The sequence below is a fragment of the Ptychodera flava genome, chromosome 19 (genome assembly GCF_041260155.1).
Source record: "Ptychodera flava strain L36383 chromosome 19, AS_Pfla_20210202, whole genome shotgun sequence".
Lineage (NCBI taxonomy): Eukaryota > Metazoa > Hemichordata > Enteropneusta > Ptychoderidae > Ptychodera > Ptychodera flava.
In genome coordinates, this window is record NC_091946.1 from 891,583 (window position 1) to 916,400 (window position 24,818).

A 24,818-nucleotide genomic window follows, 5' to 3' on the forward strand; every position below is an offset into this window, starting at 1 on the left:
CAAATGTGAGCGACACCGTATAATTGCAGTGTTTTTTATTACCACAATACTGTGAAAACCATTTGAAGGCTCCTCGTCAGGCAAGTACTCCAGCTAGATCGGAGAGGTGTACATATACGATATTGAACGACTGGTTTGGATACTTCAGTGATATCGATCGTCAGCCAGCATCGCTGGTAGTAAAGATTTTCCAGCATTAGGTACCTGGTGCTTCAACGCACAAGTACGGGGTGTCGTAGCCTCGACACCATAGCGAATGGTATTCTGTAATTTCTGATCATCATGTGCACGTGTGTACAGAGTCATTTACAGAGTTTTGTGCCTTTTATTTTCAAACCTAGTCTTTCATGTTATTGAATTAATAGAAAAAAATGAAATATTGAGAGTATTAGGCCAGAATACCGTTGTTCTCTAGCAAAGTTTTCAAGGTCTGAATAGTCTGAACCGTTCTCACTGTTACTGAGCGACATTTTATTTGACTCACATGACGTCACTAAACGCCCTCTGGTAGCAAATTTGAGAAATCGACTGACCAGGGTAATTTTTTGGAATTTTTTTTCTTTTCATTTCACCTTTAATTCCACACTTGACAATTTTAGCAAGTTTAATGCAATGATACTTTCTCTATATATACTTCAGAGAGATGTTGAAACAACAATTCAGAATTAAAAGTCAACATCCTTCATGTGACTTGTGCATTGATAATATCATATTGAATTATTTATATTTTTGAATGTCAAGTATATGTCTTTATTCAAAATTTGTGTGGGAATATATCGATCAAACCGAAGAAAGGTATCTCACTCATTTAGTCAAGTTTAAATTTTCAGCAACTATAATCAATGTTTATAGATAAAATAGAGAGTTACGGTTATGACAACAGTGAACTTTAGATATTGAATTGTAATGATTGTCTAGTGTAATTCTCACATCAAATCATGAAGATAAACATTCCAGGATCCAGTCATGAAATTACTCAACAAGAGTTAAGTTGCCTCAGGGCCAGATACAAACCTTGACTTTCATACAGTCAACTGACCAATATTTATGCTATCCTGACATGTTTTTGCTCCAAGTGGCAACTTGTGATCCAATCTCTTCATGGCATTGATCAGTACCTCTTACTGCAATGTCTTGAAGTAAATCATAACACAGCTGTTATACTAGTTTCACTGTGTCTATTGTATGCTGGAATGCAGAGACAAAGACTTTTTACAGTTTTAATGGTCATTACTATGGTCTACTAAGAACTTTGTTCAAAGGTATTCCTTAAAATGTGATTGCCAGGATGTCATCTTTAACATAGTAAAAGTACATGCAGCTGTGGAGATATAGACATTATAAACACTAAGGTCCAGTGTTAGACCAACCTCCTTAATCTACAAAGGTTAGGCATGAACTTATACTTGATCCGAATTTTGATCTTTTTTGATTATTTTTAGGTAGAGCTTCCACCGGCAGACCTTGGACCAACTCAATCCTTGAACCAAACACTGTCATTATTAAGACAAGTTTTAGCATCCCATGATTCATCAGTTGTACCTCTTGATGCCAGACAAGATGATTTTGCCAAGGTAATCTCCACAATTCAGCTGTGCAAAATTTAAAGGGACATATGAGCTGTAACTTATGGCAAGTTTTTCAGTATTCTGCTTCTGTATATCAACTACCGTGTCTGACCCTAATCCGTTTGTCATGCTGAAATTTAGAGTATTCTTTTTGTCAACACACCTTGTATGTATGTAGTGATCATTGTTTATTGTTTACAAATGAATTCTAGTCCTGACTTGAATATAATTTTCAACAATAACAATGTAGATTATACTCATATAGGTTGTGTTGATATGCTAAATATTTGGCATTAAATTACAGTGTAGGGATTCAATGCAGAAAGTGTAGGGAAACCACAGAACAAAAGTTTTAAAAAATGCCAAAAGATACAGCTTATGGAGCTTTAAGTTACTGTTGCTATGCAAATCTATTGCACACTTGTGTTCTCACACCCTCAGTGTACCAGAGATGTGAGAAGGGTAGTTTTCCTCTTGGAAAATATTAGGATACAGGTTTATCTTCGTTTAGGCATGTAGCGTTTTGGATATTAAAGCGTAGTTTTATGCTAACATAGCACAATATTATCCACAGCATGCATGGGATGTACATATCATAAAATATTATAATTTCACAGTTGTGACCAAGCATGAAAGTAGTGATAATCAAAATTACTAAAAGCTAATAATTTCCCAGCCAGCGGTATCTATAAACTGTCCAACATTCACAAAATTTCCCATGTCAGACAAGTACATGCTGTATTCAGTTGCTAGTGTTGAACACATGCAGTTGAAATTACATTATAATTGGTGTGTATTCTCCATACCATGTACCAGGTATTATCATGTGTGTTGGATCCATTACTTCAGATGTCTGCAGTGTCAGCCAGTAAATTAAACCCAGCAGATATGGCAGTCTACATGGTGAATTGTATCTATGCCATGCAGTCCACACTAGCACTCTATGAATTCACAGATCAAAGATTAGAGATGCTAGAGGGCCAAGTAAGTATCTCAATTACAAGAGGGAAACATGAATTATTAAAAGGCTTTGGGGAAGCACAACTACAGGTGATTACAGTCTTGGAAATAATTCCTCCTTCCTTGCCACATTAGTATTGGGAAGTTGGCATTCTGATATAGGAGAGTTCTCAGCTCATCGACTAAATTTCCTTTCCGTTATTACGTGCATCTTTCTATAACAAATCAACCTCACAGCATGGCGCTATTCAAATATAATATTTATTACTGGTGTTTTCACATGCCTGTTTTATGTGTTTCAGATTGAAGCCCATTTAGACACCATCATAAATGAGCAAGCATCATTTGTATTGTCCAGGGCAGGTTTAGCTCACATCTATAGTATTATTCAGAGACATCAACCACAGGAAGTAAGTAGTACATTTATTCAAGGTCAATTGCAGTCTTCAAGGTCAATTCCAGTCTTCAAGAAACCATTTCTCTGTACATTTATCAAGAATTAAGAGAAATTGTGCGTTGAGAAAGAAATCAAGATGAGAAGATCAGAAAACATGTCTTTCCTGAAATTCCACTGAGTTTGGCTCCTTTCCTGAAATTCCTCTAAGTTTATCTAAGCTTAGCTTATTTCCTGATTCCACTTATCTTGGCTTCTTTCCTAAAATTCTGCTAAGCTTGGTTTATTTCCTGAAATTTCGCTGAGCTTTGCTTCTTTCCTGAAATAATACCAAGCTGGGCGTCTTTCCTGAAATTCCACCAAGCTGGGCTCCTTTCCTGAAGTTTGTTAACCTGGGCTTCTTTCCTAAAATTCTACCAAGTTTGGCTTCTTTCCTGAAATTCTGCCAAGCTAGGCTTCTTTCCTAAAATTCCACCAAGTTTTGTTTCTTTCCTGAAATTGCCCGTCCCTTGGGTTTCTAAGGTAGAAGGTTCATCTTCATGTTTGAATCAGCAGATTTCAAAACGATATAAATCAAAAATCAGCAGATTTCAAAATGTTATAAATCAAAAATCAGCAGATTTCAAAATGTTATAAATCAAAAATCAGCAGATTCCAAAATGTTATAAATCAAAAATCAGCAGATTTCAAAATGTTATAAATCAAAAATCAGCAGATTTCAAAATGTTATAAATCAAAAATCAGCAGATTTCAAAACGATATAAATCAAAAATCAGCAGATTCCAAAATGTTATAAATCAAAATCAGCAGATTTCAAAACGATATAAATCAAAAATCAGCAGATTTCAAAATGTTATAAATCAAAAATCAGCAGATTTCAAAATGTTATAAATCAAAAATCAGCAGATTTCAAAACGATATAAATCAAAAATCAGCAGATTTCAAAACGATATAAATCAAAAATCAGCAGATTTCAAAATGTTATAAATCAAAAATCAGCAGATTTCAAAATGATATAAATCAAAAATCAGCAGATTTCAAAATGATATAAATCAAAAATCAGCAGATTTCAAAATGATATAAATCAAAAATCAGCAGATTTCAAAATGATATAAATCAAAAATCAGCAGATTTCAAAATGACATAAATCAAAAATCAGCCATGCCTTTGTGAACAACCATTGTAGAGAGTAACATTTGTTTCAAATTATTCCACTTTCAGGGTCCATTGTCATCCATTCATGGAATGGACTGTAATTCACTAAAATCAGCTGTGGTAAGTTAGTTGACAGACACAATATTTTAAGCTTATACAAACTACTTGTTTGTCCATTGAAGCATAATGTAAGAAAAAGAAGTACTTTTCGACAAACATTGAAATATTTGTCTAGACATTTTCACCAACTCTGCATGTGTCATAGAGTAATTTTTGTAAAGATTCCCAAAGTGCTTCATTAGAAAATCCCTATGTACATGTTGTATGTAAATTCCTGTTTATATATTGTATGTATTGCTTCTTAGGCAAATACAAGGTATACACTGACTATAAAATATGATCATGATCACAGTGTCTTAAAACCATGTAATTCCCCCCTCCAACCTTTCCGGTTCAGGTTTAATTAAAGACTATTACAGTCCACAGGTGCTAGGCAAAATATATGAAAAGAATTTCCTAATCTTAACATTTGGCAGTGCTGCAAGAGCCAGTTTACTAAAGCCATAGAGAAACGTATGTTGTATAAATATTAATTAACTTATATACTTTCCTGCAATGAAACAAAAAACTGTGACAAAACAAACCTTGCTGGTGTATGTCCTGTAAATAGAACTTGAATCATGCAGTATCATTGCTGTAAATCGGTGCCTTATGATTCTTGTCATGTATTGTGTTATCATTAGGGAGTTTGTATTTGCCACAGAGAACAACATTTGATGTGCCTGGCATGTAAGACAAACCATACATAGACCCTGGAGTGGGACACAGGATTCATGCACAAACATGTCGTAGTCTCACATCAGTTTGTCCATAAAAGTCAGCTGTACTGAAATTGTCAACTTGGCACTAGAATTATACTCAGTTTAGGAATCCTTGAAGGTTTATTCCTTATGTCCAATCATGTGGTGCCAGAGGGTGCCATATTGTGGCAAAGCAATACAAACTTGCTATTATAGTTGAAGTGGTCAATTCACAAATTTGTATGCAAAGGGCATTAGCTCAAGAAGAATTCTCAGCATCTGTGCTTCTCATGGCTGATAAACACATCTTACAGTATATGAGCCACTTTACCTTTGTTGAAGAAATACTATCATAAGATACTGGTATACATGTGACACATTTGTATGTGATATATATGCATATATTATGCTAAGCAAACAATAATGATCGTCAGCATTGAGAGCCATCATTCTGTTTGCCTGCTGAAAACAACTGTTTGACTGCTGAAAATAATTTAAAAATTTCAAAAGTTTCTGTTATCAAGTATCATCTTGGTTACCAATAATGCAAATGCAAATGTCAACCTGACCGAAATTTACATGAAAATGGTGCAAAAGTTCAATCAGTTAGTGTGTTTTATATCATTAGATCCTTCTAGATTATTTTGATGGTAGAGTTCGTTCTTATCAAGTACCTATCATTACCTTACAGAGCAAGTTTGATTCCTACCTTTCATCACCAGACAGTTTAATCATGCCACAAATGAATTTTATACAGAGTACTTCATTAAGGTGAGTTAAATCCTCTAAAGAATATCGATGACTTTTGAGATTAATTAAAGTTATGACACAGTAACTTTAATTTTTATAAGATATGTTATTCATGACATCATTAATTGTAACAGCATTCTGAGCATTCAATTTATCCATCAGTCCCATAGTCCTGATATCCATCAGGCCCGTAGTCCTAATATCCATCAGGCCCGTAGTCCTAATATCCATCAGGCCTGTAGTCCTGATATCCATCAGGCCCGTAGTCCTAATGTCCATCAGGCCTGTAGTCCTAATGTCCATCAGGCCCATAGTCCTAATGTCCATCAGGCCCATAGTCCTGATATCCATCAGGCCCATAGTCCTAATGTCCATCAGGCCCATAGTCCTGATATCCATCAGGCCTGTAGTCCTAATGTCCATCAGGCCCGTAGTTCTGATCTCCATTAGAGTTCTGATCTCCATCAGGCTCAAAGTCCTGATATCCATCAGGCCCGTAGTTCCCATGTCAATCAGGCCTGTAGTCCTCATGCTGAGAGCTGGGTACCTAATTTGCGTGCATAGTGAGGATTTTGCTTCAAACCAACACGCACACCCAGCGCTCACAAGTGACATTTGGCCGTTTTTTTCCGTAGTGGGAAAATACAGATTTTCGTTCAAGCGCTCCATAGATTTTCAAGTTGTTTGTTCTATGCGTTCCTAATAAGTGTTATCATAGTCTGGAGGGAAAAAAATTGACTTCTTTGGAGTAGTTTTTTGTGAATCCCCGATGTTATTTTTGACCACGACCAGTGCAAGGTCCCGTTAATGATTGCATCGTTTTCGTTAACACATCTTTGACGACCCCAATTAGGTATTTATTTTTTTCCAACAACAGACCTGCTTTACTTTGTGTAACCAATTATTTTTGTGTTCGAGGTCTAGTTACTTACTTTGCTCTAAATCTGACGTCGCCACTCCCTATTCATACTAAGATGGCCACCAGTGGACACGCACGTATACACTGACCGTGGACGTACCACTTCAGTTACAGGGTACATGGGTATCTGTACGTAATGCTCCTCTATGCACAGTATCTGGCGTGTCTGTGCAGCTTCTGTGGCTTTGCCAACACACATGCACTGTGTAGTTATTATATGGCGAAACAAATTCCGGATTTACGAGTCACTTTTAATCGACAATTAACCCTAACGATATCAATAGAAAGGTATACAGAATCTTTATACACGAGATAATAAACAGTAAACTTTATGAAAGCATTAACATCTTACCACCGGGTCATCACATAGTTACAAATGCGTTGTTTGCATTAACATAGTCCTACACTGTTCCCATTCATACAGAACGCAGGAATACCAATAATGAATATGTATTCAGAGTTTGAATGGGGTTCACAGCCTTTAACCCTTGTTTCTTAGCAATCAATCTACAGATGCGTATCCCCCTATGTTTACAATGTTGCTATGGACCAGGCCACAAAGCTACGGCGAAAATAAATGTCCGTTTCGCTTACTTTATTGATATAAAACTGCACAAACAAGGAACCTGGTGGTCCGTTACTCTTCAAAATGCTTATACATGATTTTTGTTTGTTTGAAAAGGAACAATTAAGGATTAATAGAGCAAGAAATTTCAGGTGATCCGTACCCTGTGGTCGGCAGGGCGGCCATGATGCTGATGAAGGCAGCATCTCAAAGAGAGGCTCTCCCCTATTATAATATCATTTGCATACCATGAATTTATGCAAATTGGTACCCAGCTCTCAGCGTGTCCTGATATCCATCAGGTTTGTAGTCTTGATGTCCGTCAGGTTTGTAGTCCTGATATCCATCAGGCCTGTAGTCCTGATATCCACCAGGTTTGTAGTCTTGATGTCCATCAGGCTTGTAGTCTTGATGTCCATCAGGCCTGTAGTCCTGATATCCATCAGGTTTGTAGTCCTGATATCCATCAGGTTTGTAGTCCTGATATCCACCAGGTTTGTAGTCTTGATGTCCATCAGGCCTGTAGTCCTGATATCCATCAGGTTTGTAGTCCTGATATCCATCAGGCCTGTAGTCCTGATATCCATCAGGTTTGTAGTCCTGATGTCCATAAGGTCCTGATATCCATCAGGCCTGTAGTCCTGATATCCATCAGGTTTGTAGTCCTGATATCCATCAGGCCTGTAGTCCTGATATCCATCAGGCCTGTAGTCCTGATATCCATCAGGCCTGTAGTCCTGATATCCATCAGGTTTGTAGTCCTGATATCCATCAGGCCTGTAGTCCTGATATCCATCAGGCCTGTAGTCCTGATATCCATCAGGCCTGTAGTCCTGATATCCATCAGGTTTGTAGTCCTGATGTCCATAAGGTCCTGATATCCATCAGGCCTGTAGTCCTGATGAAGAAGACTGTGTGAATCAAAGCAATAATAGATCAATCACAACAGCCTTCAGAACAAAGAATCTATGTTGATGCAACACGATTACAAATTGAAATTTCATCATGGTGTCAAAAAATCTGATGAAGCAAGCAGTAAAAGATCAAAATATTGCAGGATAATTTAAGAAATAAAGCACACCCAGTGACAGCAATACCACAAGATTTTGACCAGTTCAGGAAATATATGCACAAGCAATAGCAAGAGCATATATAGAGTGAGCGGGACAAAACCAGGTGGTATACCCGTTGCTAGGGTGCAAAACCAGGTGGTATACCCATTGCTAGGGTGCAAAACCAGGTGGTATACCCATTGCTAGGGTGCAAAACCAGGTGGTATACCCATTGCTAGGGTGGTATACCCGTTGCTAGGGTGGTTCATTGCCATTATATCATAACAGTTTATGGAAATTCTGGTGTGGAACATCAAAAAAATTTTGCTCTTGCTGAGAACTTGCGTGTGAATATGGAAATATTCATTTAGACTGGCTGCATTTTTATTCTTTTACTCTGAAAATTGCCATGGCAACCTGTGATGCATGTGTCATTCTGTGATGACACACATCCACTACTTTTGAGACAAACATAACATACCATCCAAACACCAAATATTTATTTTTTAAATAATGATTTGTATTATATTTTCTGTAACACAGAGATAAAGTTTACAAACAGTCTACAGAGTTGGTATCTGCAAGTTATGAATACATTTACCAGCACATCATGGATTCTAAGAGTGGATACACTGAACCAAGATCCATATTAATCAGGACTCCACAACAAGTGAAAACACTCCTCGGCTAGACTCTGTTGTCTTACACCAAAAACACTGCATTGCTGTCTTTTTCCAAAATACTGCAAATCACACTGCATTGCTGTCTTTTTTCCAATGTACTCCAAAAACAAGTTTTGTTTCTGCTGACATTACTATCAAAATATTCACTGAAAAATTACACCTTTGGAAAATAATCTTCCTTTCTGTGATCATGTGTCATGAAAACTGATCACCATTGTATCAATTGCCGTATAAACCATTATAGTTTTTCCATGTTCTGACATCACTGAATTCAACAAAACTTTAATCACATGATTATTACAGATGAATGGTTGAAATGATTTTGAAGTTCCTGTGTCTCTGCAAACTTTGAAATAAGCTCTGTTATTTTCAGACTATCACATCATGTGACATGAAATTTGTCCTACTGATTGATTAAAATGTAGCAATATGTGAAAAACTGCAAAGAGAGGGCTGGGAGTCATAGAACACTTTTATACAACAAAAATCTGCAATTTTCTGTCTGTGATGATAGCATATGCCGAGGTGGAATATGTAAGAGATAAAGCAGTGTTCATGGATGATTTCAAAGTATTTGTTATCATTCTGTTGTAATAGTGACTGGATATGTTAATGTGAAGTATTTGAGAGAGAAATGAACAGTAGTGTCACCAAGTAATATGTCAATGAAGTATAGTCTCAGTTTTCACTTGAAATTATTTTACTTTCTGTATGTTAATTGTGTCAGTATAGTAAATCATTCTTTTTATCAAATTTTGACTTCTTATCCTCGGAACATTTGTCATCCAGTGTCCATGAATATTGTTCAGTGTTTAAAGTTAACCCTAATTTTATTTATTGTATGTCTGGTAAATTACCAAGACACTGTAAATGTTTACTCAATGATACACAATTTTTATTGTGTCTCAATCAACGTATGAACCATCATCAAATACTGTTATTTTATTCATATTGATCCCATCAGATGCTAGAGTCTTTTCAATGTATTATATTATTATTTGAACAAATTATCATATGAGAAATAGACACTGTGTCAGCACTTCTTTGCAGTAAATACTTTGAAGACGTGCATTTGAAGATAAAATATTGAAATATTGTCCTTCAGCGGTTTTGCCTTTTTTGAGAGATTATTCTCTTGTATTTATTTGTTTGGATATGATGATAACTATGTAAGGTTGGTAGTATCATTGTCTGCTGAAGGTGTCAAAGGTTAAAAAGGTTTTCATTTCATAATGTTTATTGAGTATCCAATATGTAATAAATGTGTAATAGAGTTGCATTGTACAAATGTTGTAAAGATCACATGCCCAATGACATATTACTGAATATTTCATTACTGTTGACTCGACTGAAAGAGAAATTTTTTCATTGGAAATGATAAGAGGAAACATGTTACTGTCAGTTCAGAGTTCTCTTAAATATTCAAACATGTTTGTTTCTAAATTTCTTTACTAGATAGTATACATAGTGTATTCATTATGAATAAATAAACAAATATTTAAAGTCAACTGATGTCCTATGAACTCTTGACCTCTTGTAGTACAGAGTGTTTGCAGAGCGATAGGAGTATGAAGTAACATTCTAATGTTTTCAGCTCCCATTTGCCATGCATATATAGCAATTGGGAGGTTATATGGTTGAAAAAAGTCTGTATGTCCACATTAAAAACTCCTAAATCGCAGCACATACCATCTTAGTATTTGGTGGACAGGTGCACCCAGAGGTGGAGATGTGAATTTGTTGAAAATAAACATGTCAAAGTCAAAAATGTGCAAATGAAGGGGAAAAAGGAAAAAAAACCCTGCAAATTGCTAAAACTCTGTAACCACTGGCCAGATTTGGTTGAAACTTGGTATGCAGGCTCTTTATAGTGACATTTCTTCAAATTGTGATGAAATTTTGAAAGTTGTATTTTTTGGTCGATTTTCTCGTTTTTTGTCAAAAAAACTTCTTTTCTGAAAGCACTCATCCCATTGCCTTGAAAACTTGTATGTATGATCCTAGGGTTGGTCTTTGTCAGATTTGTTCAAATTGTGGTGAAATTTTAATATTCCCATTTTTTGTCAAAAAATCATTTTCTCCCAAAGTATTTGTTGGATTGCTGTAAAGCATGATAGTCTTGATCCTGGGTTTGTTTTCTGTCAGATGTGTAAAAGTCATTATGAGATGGAGCATTTCATATTGCTGGGGTAAAAGATTAATTCAGACTTGCAATGGAATTTTCTTAGTCAATCTGTAAGAATGCAATGTCATGTATGTACTAGTACTTAGTATCTCTGTAAAATGGGAGCACAGTGTCAATGACACTATTTTTTGATATTGTTGAAAATATGCAAATTAGCACAAATAAAGGCGTTTTGGTAAAAAATCTTCATAACCCCTGGTCAGACAGCTTTGTTATTTGGTATACAGGTCCCAAGGGATAAGCCAACTTAGATTTGTTCAAATTGTGATGAAATATGCAAATCTGTACTTTTAAGGAATTTTTTTGTCATTTTCGGTCAAAACTTTATTTCATCAAAACCACTCGTCTGACAGCTTTAATATTTGCTATACAGGCTCCTACAGATGAACTAAATATGATATATTAAATATAAGACAAAATCTGCAATTTTGTATTTTTGGTGCAATTTTTGCTGTTTTTGGTCAAAAAATGTGTTTCTCAAAAACTACTTGTCTGATGCCTTTGATATTTGGTATACAGGTTCCTAGGGGTTTTCTTAGTGTGATATATTGAAATTTGATGAAATCTTCAATTTTTGTATTTTTGGGTCAATTTTTGCCATTTTTTGATCAAAATATTTGTTTCTCAAAAGTTACTCATCTGATAGCTTTGATATTTGATAAACAGGTTCCTAGGCTTTATCTTAATGTAATATATTGAAATTATCATGAAAACATCAATTTTGTATTTTGCAGCTAATTTTGCCATTTTTGGTCAGGCCATCCTGAAATGAGCTATCAAAGATATCCACCTTTATCAATATATGTGTCACAAAAAGTTATTCTCTACATAACAAAGCAAAGCTCTGTCAACTTTTGGGTCGCCTGTTTTTTCAAAACCGCTGGTCAGGCAGCTTTAATATTTGGTTTACATGTCCCTAGGATGACCTTAGTGAGATAATTTCATAGAGTCAGGAAATACTTAATTTTGTATCCATGTCTATAGTAGCTTCAGGGACTTTGGCCCTATGTTTAATGTGTGTTGATAATTTGCACCACAACAATCCATTGTGACAAGTTTACTTGGCGATGTTTCCACAGCGGTTTCAGTTGTACATGGTACCACTTTTTTTCAAAAACTACTTCAAGCATACCTAGCAACATCCTTAGTTGCACTTTAATCTTTCTTGTTGATGAGCTGTTCAAGTTCCACACTGTTGGAATGTTGGAAAATGTTGAAAAATCTGTTTTAGAGAGAGTGTTGTCGCTTATCCCCGACACACATCACATTCTAGTCACTCGCCATTGTTGCAAAGCTGCAGACGACACTACTGTCACGTGACCGGCACTTTTCCAAATTTGGTCAAAACTATTTCCCCAGGGAAATGGCTTTTCAAAAAATATCCTCTAACGTCACTTTTGTCAATCTGGTGGGGACTATACGTATCTATTTTATCATCAGGTGACGTATTCTGGCAAATCATGACAAGGAATTAGCATATGGTGTGTCATAATTTCAATTAAAACCAAAAAAATTTCATGCCTACCCACCCAATTTCTGAAAGGTATGTGACAAAACTTCAGGTACAGTAAGCCAACTACTCCTACTTCACTAAATAACAACCTATGACCTTAGTCCTCAGAGGTCCTTCCTACCTCCTATCTTCATGGCTTGCCATGGTTAGCCAAAATTCATTATAAAGTCCATATTACAACGGATAATTTTTATTCCCCACTCTCCATGTTGTATGTCCACATGAATTTAAAAGTCTTGTATAATGAAACTAAAGTTACATAGAAATAATACCACAAAGCATAAATGTACTATTTTTGATATTGTGTACCTTCAAGTCATAGTAGTAGTGGTATAAATTGCTCAGAAAGACTTGCTGTTTGTTTTTCCATGTGAAAGTTGGTTCAATCCTTACATTTTTAGGACGTATTCCGAGCAATTTCAAATATAACATATTTCTTAAAGGGCCACTAGCTGTAATTTTTTAACATAATGATGTGATTGTGATGGGTTGAGTTGATGTCGGACAGTGAAAATTTTCCGTAAATGACTAAAAAGTTAAAAACCACCAAATTGACTGCGTTGATATTTGGTACAGATCTTCAGACCATGTTGAACTTAGGTTCCAATTCGTTAAAATGGAGCCAAGAATAGCTGTTAGATAGTGTTGGGAAATTGCTAACCCCCTTTTTTAGCTCCGCTGTCAGCGACGCGGAGCTTATCAAATAGGTTGATTTTCCGTCGTTGTCTGTCGTCGTCCGTCGTCGTCGTCGTCCGTCGTCCGTCGTCCGTCGTCGTCCGTCAACAATTGCCTTCTCCTCTGAAACCGCAAGTCCAATTGCTTTGAAATTTTACATGCAGTTGACTTAAGGTGACCTCACTTCAGTTTGTTCAAATCGTGGTGAAATTTGCATATTTGTATTTTTGGGGCATTTTTTGGTGTTTTTGGTAAAAAAATCTTCTTCTCTGAAACCGCTTGTCCAATTGCTTTGAAATTTGATATGCAGTTTGCTTAGGGTGACTTCAGTCAGATTTGTTCAAATCGTGGCAAAATTTGCATATTTGTATTTTTAAGGCAATTTTTGTCATTTCTGGTAAAAAAATCTTTAAAAATCTTCTTCTTCAAAATTGCCTGTCAGATAGCTTTGATATTTGGTACATAGGTCCCTAGGGATGATCTATTTCAGATTTGTTCAAATTGTGCAGAAATATGCAAATTTGCATTTTTAAGGTAATTTTTGCCATTTTTGGTCAAAAAATTTATTTCTCAAAAAGTACTGGTCTGATAGTTTTGAAATTTGGTATACAGCTTTCTATCGATGAACTAAGTAATATGTATTGAATTTCTGATGAAATCTGAAATTTTGTATTTTTGGGGCAATTTTTGCCATTTTTGGTCAAAATGTGTATTTCCAAAACTACTCATCCGATAATGTGTATTTCCAAAACTACTCATCCGATAGCTTTGAAATTTGGTATACAGGTTCCTACAGATTAACTAAATGATAGTTATTGAAATTATGATGAAATCTACAATTTTGTAATTTTAGGGCAATTTTTACCAGTTTTGGTCAAAAAATGTGTATTTCCAAAACTACTCATCCGATAGCTTTGAAATTTGGTGGACAGGTTCCTACAGATGAACTAAATGATAATTATTGAAATTATGATGAAATCTGCAATTTTGTAATTTTGGGGCAATTTTTGCCATTTTTGGTCAAAACATGTGTTTTTCAAAAAGTACTGGTCTGATAGCTTTGAAATTTGGTATACAGGTTTCTACAGATGAGCTAAGTAATATATATTGAATTTCTGATGAAATCTGTAATTTCGTATTTTTGGGGCAATTTTTGCCATTTTTGGTCAAAAAATGTGTATAATCAAAACTACTCATCTGATAGCTTTGAAATTTGGTATACAGGTTTCCATAGATGAACTAAATGATATTTATTGAAATTATGATGAAATCTGCAATTTTGAATTTTTGGGGCAATTTTCCTATTTTTGGTCAAAAAATGCGTTTCTCAAAAAGTACTTGTCTAACAGCTTTGAAATTTGGTATACAGGTTTCTATAGATGAACTAAATTTGATCTTTTGAAATTATGATGAAATCTGCAATTTTTACTTTTGGGGGCAATTGTTGCCATTTTAGGTCAAAAAATTTATTCTCAAAAACTACTCATCAGATAGCTTTGGTTGACATGTTCTTAGGGATGATCCTATGTGATACATTCAAAGTATGATTAAATCTTCAATTGCGTATTTTTGCAGCTTATTTTAGCCACTTTTTTCTGGCCACTGCATCGAGCTATCAAAGATTTCCACCCTTCTTCATCAACATGTGTCAAAAATAGTTATTCTCTACATAAACACAGCGGAGCTATATCGGCCGCTAGGGCGCTTGTTAATTAACTTTGATTTTTAGGGGTCTTAACAAAAGAGGAGTTTAACGCTATAGTGCAGGTTACGGACTGGTCAGTTTCTTCAGCCGGGGGGGCCGGTGGATTCATGGGGGGGGGTCACCCTGTTTTTGACTTTGGTGATAGGGGGGGTCACCATGTTTTTGAAATGCCCAATAGGGGGGGTCAGTGTGTTTTTGAATTTTGACACAGGCTCATCATTGCCTAAAATGCTAGTGTCAGCCACAAATTTCATCATTCGTTGTATTTTTCGGCGCGCCCTTCGGGCGCGTGACTTTAATAATCAGTCATATTTTTCAGCTCGCCCCACTTTAACATATCAAGCATACATACATCAGAGATATCTGTACGTTCCATATTTTTCAGTGTGCTCTACAAGCTCATTACTTTAATATATCAGACATTTTTCAGCATGCCCTTCAGGTGCATGACTTTAATATACAAGGCATATATATCAGAGATATCAGGATGTTTCATATTTTTCGGCGCGCCCTTCGGGCGCCATACTTCAATAAATCAGAGATATCTTGATGTTTGCTAAGTGAAAGTGTACCGTTATGAAGTCTGCATTTCATATGAAAAGGATGACAAATTCCTGATACTTTTCTGTTCTCTCTATGAGAATTCAGTATGAGAAAGCAACATGCACAAATATTTCACAATATATATTTGATACAGTGACTTATTTTAGAGATAGAAAAATGACAAGATATCTTTCCTTCTCATTAATGCAACTATTTTCCTTTTTGTCACAGGTTCTCTGTAGAAAGATGAAATAACAGTTAAAAAAGGCAGTTTTTGTCATTATTAGCTGTGCTTCTATGGTTTCAATGTTACAAGAAAAGGTCCTCTCAGACACTGTACACATCAGATTTGGCTAAAAAAGCTCTCTTTGGCTCCTCAGGAGATTTAATTGGATGGTTGGCAAGTCTTAACACCCATCAAAGTCTTTGATTCACTGCTTTTTCCTCTTTGATATTAATGATTGACATCCATTTCTGTACAACAGTTCAGGACATCTGGTTAAGCATAGAAAGTGTGAGATACATTCACAGCTCATTCAAAATACAGCTCATTCAAAATGTACTGTATTCAAACTTTAAGATTGACACTTTGAAATTCCTATCTTACAACTGACATGTCAACAATTTCATTAAAATATAGCATGACTATTTAAAATATAAATATATGTAAAATGTAAAATATATATATATATATATATATATATATATATATATATATATATATATATATATATATATATATATATAATTTATGTCCACCTTTTGTTTTACCTATGTCGCGCGCGGGGGGGGGGGGGGGGTCACCCTTTTTTCAAATTTGGAATAGGGGGGGGTCACCCTGTTTTCAAAATTTGGAATAGGGGGGGTCAGCCATTTTTTGACGTTGGCAAAAAATAATCCACCCGCCCCCCCCCCCCCAGGCCGAAGAAACTGACCAGTCCCCCCCCTCAGTCTGAGACAAACAAATAATTTTGTTACACGCATGGCTGGTACAGTCAGATTGTACAGATTGCTGCAAACTATTTTTGTGTCACAACTACATGCTACTGTAATCTTCTCAATTCATGGAGGGTATTCTCGTGTCAACTTTTATATCTCATAATTGGACGAGCAGCAATCGGAAAGTTGGTATCTATTTGCATCACAATGTGTGTTGTACAATCGAGAGAATGAAATGAAAGCCATGGAGGAGTTTTCTTTAATACTTGAACACTTCCTTGACAAGTGTTCACAAAATGACCTCTGTTAACTGTTAACTTTTAGAAATATCATTATGTTTTCATTGTAAATATTTGCTAAATTGCCATGGAGATAATTTTGACCTTCTAATCAAAATTAAAACTTAACCTTGTGAACTTCATAATGTGTCTGTAGGCCGAGCTTTAATAAAATATTAAAACTTTTTGCAGCGGATAATAAGCTTATGTGTTTAGGAACACTTAATCCTCTAATATGGCTTTCAGCTGGCGGTTCCTGTCCTGTCAAAATGTTACTCTTTTTGGTTTTATGTAAGCTTTGGAAACCACCAAATAATAATAATAATAATAATAATACAGGAAATCAGTAGGGAAGAATTTCCTCTCTGCCTTTTGACTGTGAAGAACTACACATGAAAGTCAAAACAAACCATTTAAAAAAAGGCAGAAGTCTCGTCTGAAAACACTACAGCTAAAATACACAGCGATCGCTGTGTGGTATGCTGCACATTACCCCTTTTTAGCTCACATTTGTTATACCAATGTGAGTTTATCATATAAGCTGAAGTCGATGGCGTCTGTATGTATGTGTGTATGTATGTATGTACAGTATGTCCGTCAACATCAAAAACATGCAAAAGGCTGTACGTTTCAGCTTGGTATTTGGTGTGTTGATGCATCCTTGGCTATAGATGGGATTTGTTCAAATTAAGTCTGCATTGCCAAAATTATGCAAATGAGCTTACAAAATGCGAAAATGGTCAAGAATTAATATCTCGAGAACCACTGTTTTGATTGCTTTGAAATTTTGTGTGCAAGTACCTTAGGTGAACCTTATACAGTTTTATGAATATTGTGAAGATATCCTAATTTTGTATTTTTGCTGAATTTTTTGGTGATTTTTCTCATTTTCAGTAAAAATTCTTGTTCTCTGAAACTGCCAGCCCAAACACTTTCAAATTTGGGTTGGATCTTTGCGAGGGTGTTACTCTTCTAATTTGTTGAAATTATGACAAAATTGGGAAAATTACTTTTTTGGAGCAATTTTGTCATTTTTGGTCAAAAAATCTTAAACAGTATTTTCTTTTTAAAACCCCTGGACAGACAGCTTTTGTAGCCGTACAGAGATGACAATAGTTAGATATGTGGAAATTGTCCTGAAATATACAAATTTGTATTTTTAAGACAATATTGTCATTTTTGGTCAAGAAAACTTGTTCTCAAAATTACTTGTTTGATAACTTTGTAATTTGGTATAAAGTCCCGAGGGATGTTATTAGACAAATTTTCTGCTCAAAGTGTTGGGAAACCCCCAAATTTGTATATTTTAGGTAATTTTCTCAGTTTGTGACCCTAAATGACCTACACCAACCCAGGATATGTTGTGAGACACTTTTGAAGGCTGTGAACATAATTTTGTCATATTTGGTATCAATTTGTAGGAAAATTTGATCCAGAAAACAAAGCTTAGGTGAATTTTTTCATTGCAGACCAATTTTTGCAACTTTTCTATGTAAGACACACAAGAACTGATGAGAAATTTGGATCCAGGATAATTCCAGATGTTGTAATCACCGCCCACAGTGGAAGGCATTTCACCATCTGTAACTAACTTAAGTGCTGTTTAAAGTGCTGTTTACATTAGAATGATAACACTCATGGCATTAACTAAAAACTCCCCAAGGTTGTAAATACATTTCCTGTCATCTGCCGTTTATACCAAGGGATGGAACATTTGATATTCAGGAGGGGGTAGGGTCTAGAAGATTGATGAGGTAGCAATATTTTTTTACCAGATCCCTTGTACATTTTTTATCCACTCCCACCTTTTCTTTTTATCAAACCTTCTCTGTCTATTTTTTGTTGTTGACATTTGCTTATGTATGTAGGATCTGCTTGTCCCATTGCTATAGAAGTTGATAAGCATGTTCCTAAAGATGACCTCCAGTACCTAAGTTGGAGACCTTATTTGCTTTTGTCTTTCTTGTTTTTCCTGGTTTTAATATTTCTTGAATGGACCAATGCAAACCGAATGTGAGCACACTGTCCTTGGCGGTATTTTTTTCTAATGCCTAGCACACAGCGGTTGCCGTGTATTTTAACTGTGGTGTTTTTTTAGGAGATTTCAGCCTTTTTAACTGCTGGTTTTGACTTTCACGTGTGGTGGCAGGATTAAAAATGTGAAAGTCAACACAGCCTGTAAAAGGGATAAATCCCGTCCGAAAACACCACAGCTATGGACCCACAGCTATAGTGTATTGAACCATGCGTTACTTTGGTCAAATTTGGTGGGCCCTGTTTAGTTTCAGTCGAAGACTCTATTAGTTACTAATCTGGCTTCTCCTTTTAGAAAAAAATGACTAGCACACAACAAAGAGGAGCGGATACATAACATAAAAAACACAGCAACTGATGAAGGACACCAAAAGCAGTCCTGTGGAACACCGTCTGCCGTCAGGACCAATCACTCAAACATAAAACCGTTCTTCAGGGACTCAGGTCAAATAAGCAGGGTCAAAACACTATCGATTCACCCATGTCTCGTCATGTATTCCACACAAAATAGACATGATCTACTCATTCAAATTATCGTAGCACTAACAACAGTACAGATCCGATATGAGAAGTTGCCTTCATTTCCTTTATAATCATCCCGCTCAAGTGGCAACTGACCCGTTTGCATGCCCGTAGCCCTGCATACGATGACTGTGTGTTCCCAGTGTTATACGAGCTGGAGGCCTTATAATGCCAGGAACACACAGCATCGTACGCAGGGCCGGGCTAGCGTGCCTGTAACGCCAATGGAGTCAGTCATGGTTGTCTTGAGACACTTGGTCATCAAACTTGGATGTTGCATGGTGGGGTACTTTAACTTCTGCCCCTGTTAAAATAAATTTTTTGCGCTTGTTGGAAAAAATGTTTCACTCTTCCCTAAAATATGTTACTCTCACAAGAAAGAGTTTGCTATGCATTATAGGTAATTGCGCCCTCACATGAAATATTCCTCCTTAGAACTAAATTGCGCTCTGAAGAACAGTAAGTTTGACTTTTTAATCCTTCCTTTTTCATTCTTTCTGAGTTCAGTTTTACCAAATGCTTAAATCACTCTCATATGTAGAAAATATATCTTAACCCTTTGAGCGCCAAAGTAAATTTTTTCGTCACCCTTATAAAATATTCCCAACTCAATATTTTTCAGATTTTTCCCGAAATTTTAATAAAAACCTGTAGCCAATTAAATATGATATCCATTTGGTCCAAAATTAAAAAAAAATTAGGGAAAAATTCATAAAAATTGGTAAAATGATGCAGTAAAATTTTGGTTGGAAAAATAACAGCACTCAAGGGTTAAAGGATTTAATTTTGTTGTTTTCAGAAAATAGTTTCGCTCCATTTAGGAAAAAAGTTTTATTTACTGTTCTTCAATTTGCTGCTGTGAGAAAATCTCTTTTCCATAAAGAAATTAATTTTACTCTTGGAAAATAAAACTTTTCTTTAAAGAATTTAATTTTTCTGCTCCAGAGACATAAGATTATATCATCCATTAAGTAACACAGTTTGTGTTCTGCAAAAATCTTAAACAAGTTTTTATTGGTATGCTTGAACAGTTTTTACTTCTGTTTTGCAAAATAAAAAAAAGCTTTTGAGAAACAAACATTTTGTTTAAAGTTAAAGTTATTTTTTTTAAAGTTAAAGTTGTTATGTTAAAAGTTTTTAAAAACAATTTACCCCAAAAATAAAGTTTTCCCTACAGAATTAAAAGTGGAGAAATAAAATTTCTTACAAATATTAAATATATTGTCAAGAAATGAGAGTTAATATACAAAAGTAATGAATTTCTATGACGTGTATGGAAGTTGGTACTCTTGAACAATTTTTACTTTTTTTACAAAATAAAAAATACTTTTGAGAAACAAATATTTTGTTGACGTTAAAGTTAAGTTTATTTTTTTAAAAGTGAAATTTTTTTGTTCAAAGTGTTTTAAAACTTTTTACTCCAAATAAAGTTTCCCGTCCAAATTAAAAGTTTGTGGTGGAGAAATAAAATCTCTTACAAATAAATATTGTCAAGAAAAAATTAGAATTTATATTCAAAAATAATAAAGTTCCGTGGTGTGTAAATGCCACCCTAACAATCTGATACAAATCAAATATCATAGATGAGATGAGCTAGGTTGTTACTTTTTGTATGTTTCCATTCACGTTTACAGCAGTGTCCTTCTGTCTGTAAGTGATAAAAACAAACAAGGAGCAAACCAACTTAGCCAATTCCAAGCATCTGATTTCAATCAGATTTTAAAAAAAATATATATTGACAAAAGTCTTTGAGCATCTCCTCCTGATATTTATCTTCAAGTTGATATCTAAAGCATCTAAAGTATTGCAAACTAACATTGTTGTGGCAAAAAATGCTTTAGAAGAAAGGCTGTTTTGATAAATTCAAACAGACAAATCTTCTGAAAAAGGTAAAATTTTATTATTGATAAAATATACTAATAATATTTTAGTTCAGAGAATGACAAATGACAGTTTATAATTTTTTTCCACATTTTTTATGCACAGTTTGTACCCTGAAAACTTTATACTGAATTTTAAGTTTAAAATTGCATAATTAAACATTTTCTCTGTAGTTGTATAGAATAACCACTTTTAGCTTTCCAATAACAAATAGTGCTTCCTACCAAGTTCATAAATTTGTTCAAGTTTTTATACTTAAATACTTGCTTGTGTTTTATAAAACACTTTTGTCGAAAAGAACACCTTTATATTTGCGATGGACTAAAGTATCGTTTTGTATCCCCGCCCCCCACTATGACTGTGGTACAACAGTAAAGCTGACTCCCATTGATAGATTGACGTGCAACCATAATGAGAGATTGTGCTGCAAACCACAATCTGATTGTACAAAAATGTCAGCTGCACAATTTTTGATTGGCTTTGTTTTTTCTTCAATATAGACCTAGTAATTGTCGATATATCGTACATTTGTCATTCAACTTGACATTGAATTAAGACGCGGAGAAGTATGACTGATACAAATATGAAAAACAAGGGCAGCCCTAAACGTCAGCGCCTCTCAAAATTTTGACCAATCAAACACGTCAGCTTATACGGCTTATTCGGCGCAGGTTGTACTCTTCCGCGCATGCGTTGTTGGAGCACTTCTCATAATAACAAAAACCTACTAAAATATTCGAAATTGCGGGATTTCACTGGATTTACATGGTCTTTTGGCAGTTTTTTAAACCGCAGACGCGCGAATGATGTAAATTCCGTCTTCTGTTTCGGTCTTCTTTTGTTTCTGTTAGCGACAACTTTTGTCACGTTTGACGAATAGTGGAATACCGTAAAGTTTGTCGTTGTTTCTCCCCTCGTTCAGATACGAAGTCTTTGTAGTTCATTTTCACGGTCTATGTTCTTTTGCTTATGAATTGAGCCATGGATGCTGGTGAAATGGAAGTAGATGCGTACCAACCCCCTTGTTCTCAGGCCGGTACCAATTTGAGACGATCAAACAGCCTGCCATCGATAAATACATCGTCTGGCCCAACTTCCAGGTGAGCGTTCACAACTTCAGTGTTTGAATGAAACTCAGAAATCTGGTCCTGCCAAACCATGTTCTGGAATGTTTTGCAAAGGGGATATTGGCAGGGCGACCATAGACATTAACGCTGTCAATATTGTATGTATCTGTTTGTGTACAAGTAAACCATGTGATATAATATTAAAGATAGGAATGTTCATGCCTTCCAAGGTAGGACCGAAACGAATAGTCATCCACATAAATGAAAAAATGACGTATTGGTCATTGCTTTCAATGTCGACCTCCAAGTCTGTTATTCGTCCTAATAATTGTGTATGTTCGTGTCAAGGATGAAGCAACGTAACTGTGGGTCAGTAGTATTACCAGTTTGCACGCTGAACCACAATCATTTTTTGACTTTCCCTCTAAACAAAACATTAAGGCTTTGGAAGGGGTGCAAAGAAGGGCCACACAGTTTATACTTCATTATCCCGATTCTGATTACAAAGAAAGGCTTACAGAACTTAATATTATGCCTCTCACATACAGAAGAGAAATGTCAGATTTGATATTTTTCATTAAGTGTATTCATGGATATTATGATGTAAATTTAAATGACTTTGTTCACTTTACTCAGCCAATTCGAGTTATCCCAATACGAGATCAATTGATGACTATTTAAAACTTAAACCACAGTCTTGCCACACAGAATCATTTACACGTTTTTACTTTAATAGAATTGTACCACTATGGAATCATTTACACTCAGATATTAGAATGTCGGGGAGCGTCTCTCTTTTTAAATCAAGAGTAACTTCATTTTATCAGCAGAAATTTGTAAATATTTTCAATTGTACTGATACTTGTACATGGGTTTCAGCATGTCGCTGTCATAATTGTCGTCCAATTTAATTATTTCCAGTCTTTTCACTGTTCCACAGCTGTCGACTTTGTTTTTTACTGTATGTTAAATTGTTTTTTATTGTGCATTTTGTTATGTGCCTTGTTGTTTTTATTTTTCAATTTTTAATGTGTGGTGGGGCAGTTATAGAGGTGCTCGTCACCTGTTTGTCTCAACCTTTCACTGGCGGCCATTTTATTCTAATGTTGAGTGCCACTCCTGGTGGGCTAGTTGTTTGACTTTGTGTCTTCTTTGTCTTTGTATCCAGTGATGAAGTTTAATAAATAAATAAATAAATAAATAAAATAAATAAAAGAGTTATGTCAGAGAACCTAACAATAACATATTACAGCTTTGTTGCAACCGATAAGTTTGGTCGTGACATTGACAGTGACTCTTAAGTGTGATGTAAACTGTCGTAAATTGTCTACAATAATATATATCAGCCACAGATTTTGTTCATGTTTATATGTTAGCATATTCTACTCCACACAAGCCACTGCAAATTAGCTGCCATGGAGTTGTGTAAGTTTTGAAGATGAAGTTTCACATGCCTGTGCAATAACAGTGCAGAGGTATTTGTTCCTAAAATGTGACTTCAATCAATTAGCAAGTAAAAGTTTATGTTTGAGAAGAAATCGTATGGTAAGACAATAAAAACCTAAATCTGAATGGTGATGTTGTACAAAATTTGTTCATTTTTATACATATGCTTAACGTATTATGATCAATCTGATTTTAATGATACCAGTGTGTGTGTGATTGTACTTCAGGCTAAAGCTATAGTAATTAGTGTCAGTACTTCTTATTTTGACTCATTATAAGTCTAGTATTTTGTTTTTCAACATTATGTAAATCACCAATGCAGACTTCCTGAGTATAGTAGTAGGGTCAACAGTCAGCAATGTGATTTCATTTTCAAGGTTAAATGTCATGTAAATGTCCTGTAAAAGTAAAATCATGATAGCAATTCAGTTATTATTAAAATTTGTAAAGCAGAAAATTTCTAAGTTCTAACCATGAAATTTTATACTTTTCCAGTCATGAGGCACCGAACTTTGAACCTTTTGTTGTGAGTAGAATCAGAAGACATAGCACAAGCCTATCAGCAAATGTGAACAACAATGTGAACAAATCACCATCAAGAGCAGTAAGTATAGTGGAAATGATCAGACTCTAACATCAAGTCACCGTCTCATACTTGTTTCAGTTTTTGTAGGCTCTTTATAATTTTTTGATGTCGTTAAACATTTTGAAAGGGACATCAATAAACATCAATTGTGCATATATACACAACCATTCACCGAAGCAATATAACACCATTTTGTGTGTGTCTACCATAAATGCATGTTACAGTCAAGGGAGGTTACATGTAGCACATATAATATTATTTGCTACTGCAACATTGTTTCAAAATTGATTGAGAAATTGATTGTTAGCCGGTAGTGTTCTTCCCAGAAATTTCTGAAACAGGATCGGCTAATTGACATAACAATAACTATGTAAATTTTATGTTAATTATGCAATACACACATCACTCCATAGCATCAGAAAAAATCCCACAATAAAAGGATAAAGTAAAATCTTTTATGCACTCTAAACTAAGCACTTCATATATTACATCCATATTTTCATTCAAAGTCTTCCAGTTCTAGTTCTAGAATAATATTCAAAATCAGACGTTTTATGTGATCATCTGTTACTACAGGTTTGTCTGTAGCCAGACTGCT

The 24,818-nt window shown here is 35.2% G+C and overlaps 2 protein-coding genes across 5 annotated transcripts in view; both read left to right on the forward strand.

The window, feature by feature from the left end:
* The window catches only part of LOC139118335 (conserved oligomeric Golgi complex subunit 6-like), a 76,544-nt gene extending 66,190 nt beyond the window's left edge, over window positions 1-10,354 (forward strand). For 2 of the 3 annotated variants that reach the window (XM_070681596.1, XM_070681597.1), the window contains exons 14-19: window positions 1,443-1,574; window positions 2,385-2,552; window positions 2,831-2,938; window positions 4,144-4,197; window positions 5,569-5,648; window positions 8,707-10,354. In XM_070681596.1, coding sequence (XP_070537697.1) covers window positions 1,443-1,574; window positions 2,385-2,552; window positions 2,831-2,938; window positions 4,144-4,197; window positions 5,569-5,648; window positions 8,707-8,854 — 690 coding nt within the window. In that variant the 3' untranslated portion in view covers window positions 8,855-10,354. The remainder of the gene's footprint in view (window positions 1-1,442; window positions 1,575-2,384; window positions 2,553-2,830; window positions 2,939-4,143; window positions 4,198-5,568; window positions 5,649-8,706) is intronic. The other variant, XM_070681598.1, reaches the window with a different exon arrangement.
* An 11,462-nt stretch (window positions 10,355-21,816) lies between these two features.
* The window catches only part of LOC139118337 (P2R1A-PPP2R2A-interacting phosphatase regulator 1-like), a 42,219-nt gene continuing 39,217 nt past the window's right edge, over window positions 21,817-24,818 (forward strand). Inside the window, exons 1-2 of one of the 2 annotated variants that reach the window (XM_070681599.1) lie at window positions 21,817-22,221; window positions 24,130-24,238. In XM_070681599.1, the coding sequence (XP_070537700.1) occupies window positions 22,103-22,221; window positions 24,130-24,238 (228 nt within the window). In that variant the 5' untranslated portion in view covers window positions 21,817-22,102. The remainder of the gene's footprint in view (window positions 22,222-24,129; window positions 24,239-24,818) is intronic. The other variant, XM_070681600.1, reaches the window with a different exon arrangement.